The sequence below is a fragment of the Pseudonaja textilis genome, chromosome 15 (assembly GCF_049901715.1).
Source record: "Pseudonaja textilis isolate UNSWEBS1 chromosome 15, rPseTex1.2, whole genome shotgun sequence".
NCBI lineage: Eukaryota > Metazoa > Chordata > Lepidosauria > Squamata > Elapidae > Pseudonaja > Pseudonaja textilis.
Window position 1 is genome coordinate 2,171,790 of NC_142004.1, and position 12,939 is coordinate 2,184,728.

At 48.8% G+C, this 12,939-nt stretch overlaps 1 protein-coding gene across 1 annotated transcript in view; it reads left to right on the plus strand.

The window, feature by feature from the left end:
• Positions 1-12,939, plus strand: part of DNAH10 (dynein axonemal heavy chain 10) — a 58,934-nt gene that overhangs the window by 39,523 nt on the left and 6,472 nt on the right. Inside the window, exons 53-70 of the mRNA XM_087913054.1 lie at positions 461-664; positions 1,227-1,307; positions 1,617-1,814; positions 2,310-2,471; positions 3,391-3,565; positions 4,312-4,493; positions 4,775-4,911; positions 5,082-5,299; positions 6,036-6,257; positions 7,175-7,322; positions 7,507-7,786; positions 8,159-8,388; positions 9,145-9,418; positions 10,254-10,358; positions 11,036-11,190; positions 11,366-11,520; positions 11,626-11,809; positions 12,264-12,464. Coding sequence (XP_087769180.1) covers positions 461-664; positions 1,227-1,307; positions 1,617-1,814; positions 2,310-2,471; positions 3,391-3,565; positions 4,312-4,493; positions 4,775-4,911; positions 5,082-5,299; positions 6,036-6,257; positions 7,175-7,322; positions 7,507-7,786; positions 8,159-8,388; positions 9,145-9,418; positions 10,254-10,358; positions 11,036-11,190; positions 11,366-11,520; positions 11,626-11,809; positions 12,264-12,464 — 3,311 coding nt within the window. The remainder of the gene's footprint in view (positions 1-460; positions 665-1,226; positions 1,308-1,616; positions 1,815-2,309; positions 2,472-3,390; positions 3,566-4,311; positions 4,494-4,774; positions 4,912-5,081; positions 5,300-6,035; positions 6,258-7,174; positions 7,323-7,506; positions 7,787-8,158; positions 8,389-9,144; positions 9,419-10,253; positions 10,359-11,035; positions 11,191-11,365; positions 11,521-11,625; positions 11,810-12,263; positions 12,465-12,939) is intronic.

Here is a 12,939-nt window from a genome sequence, read left to right on the forward strand (position 1 = left end):
TTTTTTTACCTGTCTTCTGTTCTCAACCGCAGAAGATCTGGTAGCCTAGCTACAATTTTGTATGATAGGAGTGGGACGTACTTCTGGTTTTAAACTGCCTTAATGTTCCTTCAAATCCGCCCCCACACCCCGGTTTATGGCAACTCGAGAACAGGAATAGGAATGTTTTACAAGTTGATAACATGTTTGTGGAGATTCTCAACCATCCAGGTCATGGTTGTCCCAAAGGGGCTTTTCCACAAGGCAAGTGGACTTTCTTATGTTTTTTTTTCCGTTGCAAGTGTTTCACTTCTCGTCCAAGAAGCTTCTGGGGCCTCCAGAAAACATTCGTTTGCCCCCTTGAATTAGCACCCAACTACCCTCTTCCCTCTCCTTCAAGGCCCACCTTTGCTCTGGCTGTGGCAACATCCCCCACTTCCAGTCGCTCATCTCCCCTTCTTCTTCCTCTGGTGCTCCACAGGCATCGTCCCAGCCCTCTTTGCGGATGACGAGCGAGACAACATTTTGAGTCAGATCACCCAGGAAGCCATGAAAACAGGCATCGCCCCAGCCAAAGAGAGCGTCTGGCAGTACTTTGTGAACAAGAGCGCCAACAACCTCCACATTGTCCTCGGGATGTCCCCTGTGGGGGAGACCCTGAGAACGCGCTGCCGAAATTTTCCAGGTAACCCCTCCAGAGGGCAGTTCTTCCCAACAGTATCAAAATGACCCAGCAGGCCACAGAGGGGCAAAAGAGCAGGTGGCCTGTAAGAGCGGAAGGGAGAGAGAAGATTCTCAGTAAAGGGGGATATTTGTAGCTCAGGGTTGAAATGTGGGCTCCATGGTGCTCTCTGAGCTTGTTTTCTTGCAGACGTTTCATGGTCCAACTAGGTGACATCATCAGTGCTAAAAGGGAGTGGAGGTTTTGGAGAGGAGGAGGAGGAGGAGAGCGGGGGACAACTAAGATCCTTGGTGTACTCTCTGAGCTTGCAGACGTTTCATCACCCAACTAGGGCACATCATCAGTGCTAGAAGGGAGTGAGATTTATGGAGAGGGGAAGAGGATGACCATGGCTTCCTTGTTGCTCTCTGAGCGTGGTTGTTTCATGACCCAACTAGGGCACATCATCAGTGCCGGTAAGGAGACAGCCGAGCTCGGAGAGCAACAAGGATCCCTCAGAGAAGACTCAACCTGGACCAGGTCTTTGGTTTCTTGATCTGACTTGTCCCCCTTTTCCTTTTTAAAGGCCTCGTCAACAACACTGGCATTGATTGGTTCCTGCCCTGGCCTCCTCAAGCTCTGTATGCTGTGGCAAAGTTTTTTTTGGGTAAGAAGGAGCTTTGAACTGTTTTTCTCTCTCTCTCTCTCTCTCTCTCTCACACACACACACACACACACACACACACACACACAGACCTCTTATACATCCAATGGATGTGCTTCAAGGCAGAGACAGATGTTCTGCCCTGCAAGATTTCTTCTCACGCTTCTCCTTCCCGGCTGTTTTTCTCCTTCCTACAACAAGGATTTCTCACCCGTGTCAACTTCAGTTCCCAGAATCCCCCAGCCAGCATGGGATTTGATTCTTTTCCATTGACTCTCCCCGCCCCCAAAAAAACCCCATTTCTTTGTCTAGGGAGCAATCCGCTCGTCCCCTCGGAGCACACCGAGGAGCTGATCGCTCACACCGTCATGGTCCACGGTTCGGTTGGCGTCTACAGCAAAAAGTTCTTGCAGAAGCTCCGGAGGAGCAATTACGTCACGCCCAAGAATTACCTGGATTTCATCAACACCTACACCAAGCTGCTGGAGGACAAGAATAATTTCATTTTGGGTAAGGAGCGGGGCTTCGAAGGGCCACCTTCGTCAACCCCCTGAATCGGTAAATTGAGTGAAGTTGGGAAAGGGTTATTACACCAGGGTGGATGTGGTGTGTTAGCAGCTGTAAATGCTGATGCAATGAGGATGAGTCAGCAGGGTTATTGCCCCTTTAAGACTGAGGATGGGTCAGCAGGGTTACTGCCCCTTTAAGAAGCTGTCTATATAAGGGAGCCATGAGAGGGCATTTCTCTCTCTCCTCTCGGTGTTTTATCTCCATTGTAGTTCTTCATGTAGGGTTGAGGATTGATCATTTGCCTGGTATGTGCCTAACGCATGTATGTATGTGTGTACATAGCAGTCTTGTATATTAGCCAAAGCCTCTGTGCCCTGTGTTTTGCTCCTGGGTTGTATCACAGTAGTAGTCAAGCTCCAAACACTCTGGCCAGTTCTGCATTCAAATACGCAAGGGGTAAGAACGTCCCCACCGAGGCTTCCTTGTTCTTTCCAGCTCAGTGCAAGCGGCTGGATGGTGGCTTGGATAAACTGAAAGAGGCCACAATTCAACTGGACGAGCTCAACCGGAAGCTAGCTGAGCAGAAGATTGTGCTGGCGGAGAAATCGGCCGCCTGCGAAGCTCTGCTTCAAGAGATCGCCACCAATACGGCCATCGGCAAGTTTTCCACCCTACCTTGTCCGGCTGTGGGTTTATTAAGCGGTTGTTTTCCTTGAGAGGCTGTGAAACAAGTGCAGTCAAAATTGGGTTGAGGGGATTTATTTTTTATTTATTTTATTTATTTTGTCAAGCGGTTATAAGATAACGGGTATCATAGTTATGAATGCATGAAATGGATACGTATAAGGAAAATAACCTAGAAAATACTAGAAAAATTTGTAGTAGCATTGGGGAAAATGTGTTCCTGATAGAGTATTTGTAGTTCTGTGGGGTCCTCTGAGCATGGCGGTTTCCTTGCAGACGTTTCATGACCCAACTAAATAACATAATCAGTGCTAGAAAAGGGGAGGGTTGTGAGGAGGAGGAGGAGGACTGGGGTTCTTGGTGCTCTCTGAGGTTGGTTGTTTTTCTTGCATCTGTTTTTACCCAAGTAAATAATGTCATCAGTGCTAGAAGAGACGGGTTTGCATGTATACAAACAGAGCAAACCCCACCTCCCTTCTAGCACTGATGCCGTTACCTAGTTGGGTGATGAAACGTCTGCAAGGAAACAACCAACCTCAGAGACCATGAATGACTCCACAGGAAAATGTACTCCAGTTAAGACTTAGCTCACATAAGAAAAGAGAATTGCATCAAAACTCAGGGATGTTTTATGGGCAAGATCCGACAAATACGTCTTCATTTGCCTTCTCTGCTTTCTTGAACTTAGACTTTGCACACCCCTCCAATTGTACATCTCCAGGCCTAGATGGACCCCACTCCACGGGTGATCCCATCCCCTGCTGCCTTCCCTCCCGTTCCTAAAAACATTTTTTTTAAAAAAAAACAAAACCCCAGCATCCTAGCTACCTCCGAAGGAATTAAACCGGCCTCTTTGCCAGGCGCTCATTTTCTCGCCGGTTCCTCTCCTTAGCCGAGGAGAAGAAAAAACTGGCCGTCGAAAAAGCCATGGAGATCGAAGAGCAGAACAAAGTCATCGCCGTGGAGAAGCGGGAAGCCGAGACGGCCCTGGCGGAAGCCATGCCGATCTTAGAGGCTGCCAAGCTGGAGCTGCAGAAGCTGGATAAATCCGATGTGACGGAGATCAGGTTGGTGAGAACGGTCAGGATGGCGGCCCCGAGGAAGATCAGGTTTCGCCTTTAAAAAAAGATCTGTGCCGTTCCAAGTCCCAGTTTGGCTGAGATGTCGTCCTCCTGGCGAAGAAGAGAAAATGGGGGTCAAGTCTCAAGGGCCTTCTTGCGTTCCTTCTCTCTTACAACTTCTCCTCTCTTCTCTCCCTGCTCGGGGGCAGGAGTCTCCAACCTTGGCCACTTTAAGACTTGTGGACTTCAACTCCCAGAATTCCTCAGCCAGCAAAGCTTTGCTGGCTGAGGAATTCTGGGAGTTGAAGTCCACAAGTCTTAAAGTGGCCAAGGTTGGACACCCCTGCTCTAGGGTATTTCCCAAAGGGGTTGTTTTTTTCCCCCAATAGGCAAGTGGACTTTCTTGGTTTTTTTTCTTTGAAAGCATTTTGCTTCTCATCTGAGAAGCTTCTTCAGTTCTAACCGAAGGATCCTGAATTCCTCACCCTTCTTTTAGAACTAAAGAAGCTTCTTGGATGAGAAGCGAAATGTTTTCAAGGGGGAAAAAAACCAGTCCAGTTGCCTCTTGAAAACAGCACCTTTGGGACAACCATGACGTGGAATATGACTGAGAATCTCCGCAGACATTTGCTCTAGTCTAGGGGATGTTCTCCAGCTTCGAATGCCAAGGCGACGCAACTCAAAAAGCGGACGAATCTTTGAGACAATACAGGGTTTTCTCTGAACTCTCCATTTCTATCTCCCCTCTTTAGGTCCTTCGCAAAGCCTCCCAAGCAGGTCCAGACAGTCTGCGAATGTATCCTCATCATGCGTGGCTACAAGGAGCTCAACTGGAAGACGGCCAAAGGGATGATGTCGGAGGCCAACTTCTTGCGTTCCCTCATGGAGATCGACTTCGATTCGATCACACAGACCCAAGTGAAATCCGTCCGAGGTAAATAGACTCAGGTTCAACCTGGTCATTTGTTCCACGAGAGACAACCCTGGGCTGACCTTTTGGGTGATCCGTTAGTTTGTTTTCTTGGCTGTCCACAGTCTTCTCTTGAGTATGACCCAAAGTTCAAAAGCATCAATGTTCTTCCTGCTCTACTTCTTCCAAGTCCAACTTTTTTCAGTCCCATTGTAACGTTGAATGGTCACTAAACGAACTGTTGTAAGTCGAGGACTTCCCGTAGGTGGCCAGGACACTAATGAGAGATATTTCCCTCCTGGAAGGGTTGCTGAAGACTTTAAACACAACCTTTGAGGAAATGGAAGTGGTCAGCCGGGCTGGCTTGGGGATGCTGAAGTTTGTGGACGCTGTCATGAGTTACTGTGATGTGGCCAAAGACGTCAAACCCAAGAGAGAAAAGGTACCATAGAAAGAAAAGATGGAGAGAAGGAGGAAGATCCAGCCGGTTCTCCTCTGAAAACTCTCGCTGGAGGCTTCATCGGGGTTGTGGCTGGTTTCTAGAAGCGCTTTCCCATCTTGAAGGCCTCCAGCCTTGGCCCCTGCTGAGCTTTCTCCTTCTCCCCATCGCAGGTGGCCAGACTGGAACGGAATTTCTTCTTGAGCAAACGGGAACTGGAGAAGATCCAGGCGGAGCTGTTGGCCATCCAGAACGAGCTGAAAGCCCTGGGAGACAAGTACGAGGCAGCCATCAGGGAGAAGCAGCAGCTCCAGGAGGAAGCGGAGCTCATGGAACGCCGGCTGATTGCCGCAGACAAGCTGATCTCCGGCTTGGGATCGGAAAATATCAGGCAAGGGACGCCCCGTTTAGTAGGCGGAAAATGAAGGGATCTCGGGAGATGCAAAGGGGGAGATAAAGGCTTTAGTTCCAGGTGTGTCCAAGCAGGACTTCAAAGATGACTTTCAAGTCGACATTGGAGGACAGCCTCATCCTGGCCAGTCCCCTGTTCCAGGGGTCTCCAACCTTGGCAACTTTAAGACTTGTGGACTTTCAACTCCCAGAGTTCCTCAGCCAGCTTTGCTGGCTGAGGAACTCTGGGAGTTGAAAGTCCACAAGTCTTAAAGTTGCCAAGGTTGGAGACCCTGGCTTAAAGCGTTGGGTCAACCAACCCACCAAATTCCAGCAACCATAGAGTCTGTTCTCTAGAAAGGCCAGTCCCTGGGGAATTCTGGGAGTTGAAGTCCACAAGTCTTAAAGTTGCCAAGGTTGGAGACTCCTGGCTTAAAGCGCTGGGTCAACCAACCCACCAAACTCCAGCAACCATAGAGTCTGTTCTCTAGAAAGGCCAGTCCCTGGGGAATTCTGGGAGTTGAAGTCCACAAGTCTTAAAGTTGTCAAGGTTGGGAGATTCCTGCCCTGTTCTACAAGCCGTAGATTCCTTTGCTTGCTCCTGGCCCATCCTGGCCCTATTGCTACTTCCATGGGTGACCGTGGAGAACCTCCCAGCCTTCCCTTCAACCCCTTTCTGATATTTGTCTCCTAACCCAACGGTCCGCCCCCAACGGGCTTCCTTCGGTCTCCACCAGGTGGCTGAACGACTTGGAGGAACTCAAGAAGAAGCAGGTGAAGCTGCTGGGGGATTGCCTGCTGTGCGCCGCCTTCCTGAGCTACGAAGGTGCCTTCACCTGGGAATTCAGGGACGAGATGATTAAGGACGTCTGGCAGGCTGACATCCTTTCCAGGGAGATCCCTCTCAGCCAGCCCTTCCGTTTGGAAAACCTCCTGACCGATGAAGTGGAGATCAGTCGGTATGTCCTGGTTGGGTTTTTTGGGGGGTGGGTGGGTGGGGAGAATCCCTGTGGTTTGGCCTGCTCTGGCTCCAGAGAAAAGACCTTGTTTCCTTTCCCTCACGGGCCGCTCGTCCAACTGAATCTACTCCCCTTTGGCATGGTTGGAGCGCTCACGAGCCCATCCTTCTGCCTATACACCATGGTAGATCCTTGCACTGGGTTGAGGCAGCCCAAGAGTCATTTCCAAACTTCTGCACAGCTTCCGAAGTTTTGCAGCCGGTGGTTTGTTTTATTTGTCGATAGGCCTTTTTATTTTATTTTTACAAGTTACTGAAGGCAGCAAACATATCCCACACGCTTTGCTCCCTCCTGTTTTCCCCACAAAACAACCCTGTGTGGTGGATTGGGCTGAGAGAGAGGGACTGGCCCCATGTCATCTAGACGGCTTTCATGGCTGAGGTAGAACTAGAACTCACCGTCTCCTAGTGATTAGCCCAAAGTCACCCAGCCAGCTTTCATGCTTGAAGTGGGATTAGAACTCAGAGTTTCCTGGTGATTGTCCCAAGGTCACCCAGCCAGCTTTCATGGCTAACGTAGAACTAGAACTCATCGTCTCCAGATGATTAGCCCAAGCTCGCCCAACTAACATTCATGGCTAAGGCAGAACTAGAACTCACCGTCTCCAGATGATTGGCCCTAAGTCAGCTTTCATGCTTGGAGTGGGACTCGAACTCATCTTTTCCTGGTGATTGTCCCAAGGTCAGCCAGCCGTCATTCATGGCTAAGGCAGGACTAGAATTCACCGCCTTTCTAGCCCCAGGCCTTAACCACTAGACCAAACTGCCTTTTGCATTAGAAGCCCCTGGGAGAAAAGCGGGGGGCTCTTTGGCCTTACTGAAACCTCTCTCTTCCCCCTCCCCTTGTTTTCCTTCCAGGTGGGGCTCCCAAGGTCTTCCCCCAGACGAGCTCTCTGTCCATAACGGGATCCTGACCACCCGAGCCAGCCGATTCCCGTTGTGCATTGACCCCCAGCAGCAAGCCTTGAATTGGATCAAGCGGAAGGAAGAGAAAAATAACCTCCGGGTGAGAACCTCCGGCCAAGAACCGGACAGAGTAGAAGGGGCAGTGAAGTTCAGGTTTCATTCAAATTCGCCTGAGGGGTTAATGAGGAAACTCGGGTCAAGGGGGGCCTTGGGAGCGAGCGGGACGACCACAGCAGATCCAACCGTTGGGCAGGTTGACTTTTGGGTCTTGCCTCCTCTCTCAGATGGCTTCGTTCAACGACCCCGATTTCCTGAAGCAACTGGAAATGGCCATAAAATACGGGAACCCTTTCTTGTTCCATGACGTCGATGAATACATTGACCCGGTCATTGATAACGTCTTGGAAAAAAACATCAAAACTGCCCAGGGACGGACATTTATCATTCTTGGGGACAAGGAGGTGGACTACGATCCCAATTTCAAGCTCTATTTGAACACCAAGCTGGCTAATCCTAAATATTCACCATCGGTGTTTGGCAAAGCCATGGTCATCAATTACACAGGTGAGTCAGTTTCTCTCTCTCCCTAGTAGGTTGACCACCTCTTCTTCCTCTTCTTCATCACCTTCTTCCTTCCTTTCTTCTCTTTTTCCTCTTCCTCCTCCTCCTCCTCCTCCTGCTTCTCCTCTCCTCTTCTTCCTCCTCTTCTTCCTCCTGCTCCTCTTCCTCCTGCTCCTCCTCCTTCCTCTCTTTCTCATTCTCCTCCTCCCCCTTCTCCTTTTCTGAAGGAGACAATCAACCGTAACAGCAACGAATGGATGCGACACCAATTTGATCCCTTCCATTACAGTAACGGCCAAATTTCAAGCTGCAGGAACTGGCGGGAATGCAGAGCGGTCCCCTGTTTCCTCAGCTCCTCAACGCCTCTTTCCCCAGTGACCTTGAAAGGGTTGGAAGACCAGCTGCTTAGCGTGATCGTGGGCTTCGAAAGACGTGAACTGGAAGAGCAGCGAGAACATCTCATCCAAGAGACCAGTGAGAACAAAAACTTGCTGAAGGACCTGGAAGACTCCCTTCTCCGTGAATTGGCCACCTCCACGGGCAACATGTTGGACAACGTGGACCTGGTCCACACCCTGGAGGAGACAAAAGCCAAAGCTAATGAGGTAAGACCATCGCCCTGGCCTTAGGAACACGTTGTCCCAAAGAACGTCCTTAGGTTACCCCATGTAGACCGGTCTTAGATGTTGACCTTTGTGAGCAGTACATGGTGGACTTCCTCAAAAGAGGCGGCTGCCATCCATCCATCAAGAAGCAGCTCCGTTTCCCAATCCAACGGGCTTTCCTCCTGCCTCACTCAGAAAGCGGAATCTATGGGTCTTAGATTCAGGTCTGGAATATCGATCAGAAGAAAGCTTCTTCGGCTAGATGATGTGATAATCTGGCTTCCCCAAACCCTCTCTTCTAATCCAGGAGGCCCGTCTCGTTTCTTTGCTAACAAATTTCAGAAGGTTGGGCTGGATTTTTGAAGGCAGGCCTTGAGTCTCCGTAATCGTTGGAATCACTCACTGCTTTAATCGACCACTGGGATTTTTTTCCACGTTTAAAGTGTTTGTTTTTTTAAAAAAAACTCGGGGATATTTTCTCCTTCAGCTTTGGGGTTACAGAAAGGATCTGAGATCTTTGAATATTAATTATTGGGACTGAGCATAAACCATAGGATGTGTCAGGGTTCCAGCAAACACCTCCAAGCAGGCACTTTCCTCAAAGTATTGATTTATTAGGCCCCAAACAACTAAATTAAAAGTTTAAAAAGACAGTTTATTTGGGGAGGGTCCAAGTGTCCACTTTCCTTGGCACATGAAGTATCCAATCCTGCAGCTCCTGCCTCTAAAAGGGAGTCCTTTCCTTGGACAATCTAGGTCTCTGAAAAACTCAAGCTGGCTGAGAAAACCGCAGTTGACATCGACAAACTGCGGGATGGCTACCGCCCTGCGGCCAAGAGAGGAGCCATTTTGTTTTTCGTGCTGTCCGAAATGGCCCTGGTCAATATCATGTACCAGTACTCCTTGTCCGCCTTCTTGGATGTCTTTGGTCTCTCGCTCCGGAAATCTATGCCGGACACCATCCTTGCCAAAAGGTTGCGCAACATCATGGATACTTTGACCTTTAATATTTACAACTATGGCTGCACAGGTGAGTCGGAGGACTCGGTCGGTGGCTGAGGCCATGAGCAAGGTTTGAAAGAGGGTACGTGCCACGTAGGTGAGATGCTTTGTCAAAGCTGTTGCATTTGACCTTAGATGGAAGGCTTGAAGCCACCACAGTCAACTTAACGTTTGGCTTGAGAGGAAATTTTAGAGCTTTAGTTCAATAGCGGAAGTTCACATGATGGCTTCATGAAAGCTGATTGGAGGGAGACAGAAGATAGTCCTTGAAGATTTTAGGTGTTCATTCTTGGTCAAACTGGACACTCTTAAGTGAGAACTATAGTGAGAGAACAATCATGAAGTTGTCTCCTCAAAACGATGTTTCTGTCAGGGTTCCAGTAGTTTCCCCCATATAAACCATGAGTCTCTAGCCAGATTTTCAAAGCTCCAAGAAGATTTATTAGGAGTTAACATGCTCAGCACAGCCTGGGTGTAGCTGACTCTGAGACACATCATTCATTGTCCCCCTTGACCCTGGTTTTTCTCCCACCCCTCTGGGTGTATCCTAATTCATATTCTCCAATGGGACACCTCCATAGCCCAGAGTCATCAATCACACTCTCCAGTTAGAATTTTGCACGGCAGAAACTTCGGTCACCTAGAAACTATCTTTGAAAACATTTACGGAATGCAGGCTGCCCACTGCTCCCCCCTCCCTGTCCGTTGGCAACTCTAAAAAGACCAGAGAAATATTTTATGAGTCGACCATTTCTGGTTTTGGAACAAGAGAGAGAATTTGCCCATTTGGTCATGTTTTTACCCAGCATGGTCTTGGCAAGAATTCTCCCTCCTAACCGAGGCCGTGATGCTTTCATTCCCAGGCCTGTTTGAGAAACACAAACTCCTTTTCTCCTTCAACATGACCATCAAGATTGAACAGGCCGACCACAGGGTCCCTCAAGAAGAACTGGATTTCTTTTTGAAAGGTAGGTATCTGGGTATTTTTCCATCTCCCAAACAAGACCTACTTTCAGTGCCAAAACTGGTGCTGGTGCCTTTGTTTATGCAGCGGTTTGAGCTTTCAGATTTTATTACCTTTCAAAGCAGGCCTGCCGGCTTTATTTATGGTTCCAATTTATATACTCGTTGAATCCTATAGACCTAAAAGAAATGAAAGAACAGAATCCCAGCAGGACAAAAAAAAATCCAACTCAGAGGACCTGGCTGCTATATAAAAAACACGAATCCTTAAAATATTCCTTAAAAAAAACAACAACAACAGAATAACGGAGTTGGAAGGGACCTTGGAGGTCTTCTAGTCCAACCCCCTGCTTAGCTATACCATTCCGGAGAAATGGTTGTCAAGTCTCTTCTTAAAAACCTCCAGATGGCAGTTTCAGCGAGTTCTTTCTATGGTTGTTTGTAAGGTTTCCATCGTTAACCTACTTTCAGAACCAAATCTTCACCAGTTGAAGGAATTCCAATAAATCAAGGGGCGCAAAACCCTCTTGAGATTTCCTGAGCAGTCGGATCAATTATTCATTTCTCTTTTAATTCAAGGAACTGTCCGGGCTACGCTTACAAATTAACGGTTTGGGGTGCAGCAGCATATTCATTTCTGCACGTGAAATGGTCCAGTCCGGATGCCTTCTCTTGTCCCTAGGCAACCTTTCCTTGGAGAAGAGCGCCCGGAAGAAGCCGTGTCTCTGGCTTGCGGACCAAGGCTGGGAGGACATCATCCGCCTCGCTGAACTCTTCCCAGAAAAATTTGGCGGTCTTACCGACGACCTAGAAGAAAAGCTGAGTGATTGGAAAGCTGTGAGCACTTTCCTCCTTACCTCTTCGAATGTTCTTAGTCTGAACCAGGGGATGTGGGCTTCCCAAGGAGGTAGTGTTGAATCACAGGGACAAACGTAGCGGCCTTTGGAAAGTAGGGTGGGTATAAAACATCGCGACACTGGTAACGATTTGTTTTACACATGACCCTTCTCAGTGGTACGACATCGACGCTCTGGAACAAACTCCGTTCCCCCTGCACTACAACAGCACCCTCACCAACTTCCAGAAGCTGCTCCTCTTACGATGCTTCCGAGTGGATCGGGTCTATCGTGCTGTGACCGACTACGTCACCCTCACCATGGGTGTGAAGTAAGGGTGCCTCTTCTCCTAGGCTTTCAGCACCCAGGGTCTTGGGTTCCAGGTCTGCCAGATGTCCTCTTCTCTCTCTCTCTTCTTCCCCTTCCTCCCCCTCAGGTATGTCCAGCCTCCGGTGATCAGCTTCGAGGCCATCTACGAGCAGAGCACCCCTAATTCGCCCATTGTCTTCATCCTGAGCCCTGGCTCTGACCCGGCCACTGACCTCATGAAACTGGCTGATCGGACTGGCTTTGGAGGGAACCGGCTCAAGTTCCTGGCAATGGGCCAGGGGCAAGAGAAGGTAGATTGGGTTAGAAAGTTCTGGTGGGTGGCTTTACTCTCCTTGGCTGGCCAAGTTCTATTTTCTGCATCCATAGCAGAGAACCTCTGGGTCCTGCAGATGTTTAGGATAGGATAGGAAAGGATAGGAAAGGAAAGGATAGAATTGAATTGAATTGAATTGAATTGAAATTAGAATAGAAGAGAAGAGAAGAGAAGAGAAGAGAAGAGAAGAGAAGAGAAGAGAAGAGAATAGGAATTCTTTATTGGCCACGTTAAGTGTTGGAGATCAACAAGTCAACTAGATGTGTTTTATGGTGCTCAGTTCCTTAGAGGTCCATAAATTGAATCCATTGTTTTTCTACTGCCCTTCTTCCAGGTGGATCTCTGCATGGAACCCCACTCCTTTGGTTGAAGAGCTCTTCTGGCTCAAATCCTGAAGAAATCGTCACCCTCCCATCTCGTTCTCTTCCCAGGTGGCGCTGCAGCTGCTGGAGAACGCGGTGGCCCGTGGCCAGTGGCTCATGTTGCAGAATTGTCATCTCTTGGTGAAGTGGCTGATCGACCTGGAGAAGGCCGTTGAAAGGATCACAAAGCCTCACCCAGATTTCCGACTGTGGCTGACCACTGACCCGACCAAAGGTTTTCCCATTGGGATCCTTCAGAAATCTCTTAAGGTAAATGACCTCCGGAAGGGATCGTTTCGTGCCCTTGGCTCTGATTTGCTCTTCTAGTAGGAGGCATCAGAGCATGGGAGCCAAACTTTGGTGGCCGCCTCCGTTTGTCCTACCTTGAAAAACCCATCAAATCACTTCACTGGGGCAGAGGATCTGACAAGAGGAGAACATCCCAAAATTCCTGAGTGACAATGTGTCAGGGCTCCAACAATACACCCCCATTCAAATCATAAGTCTCTAACCGCATCTCTTGGAGTAAAAAAAATTGATTTATTAGGAATGACCATGTCGGTGTTACCTGGATGCAGCTGACACTAAGACATATCATTCATTTCACCCTTGACCCTGGTTTCCCCCCACTCCCAGATGTATATTCTCCAGTGGGACACATCCATAATCAATCACGCTCTCCAGTAATAAACTTGCGTGCCAGAAGCTTCGGCTGCCTAGCAATTATCTGAAGCATTTAAGGAAT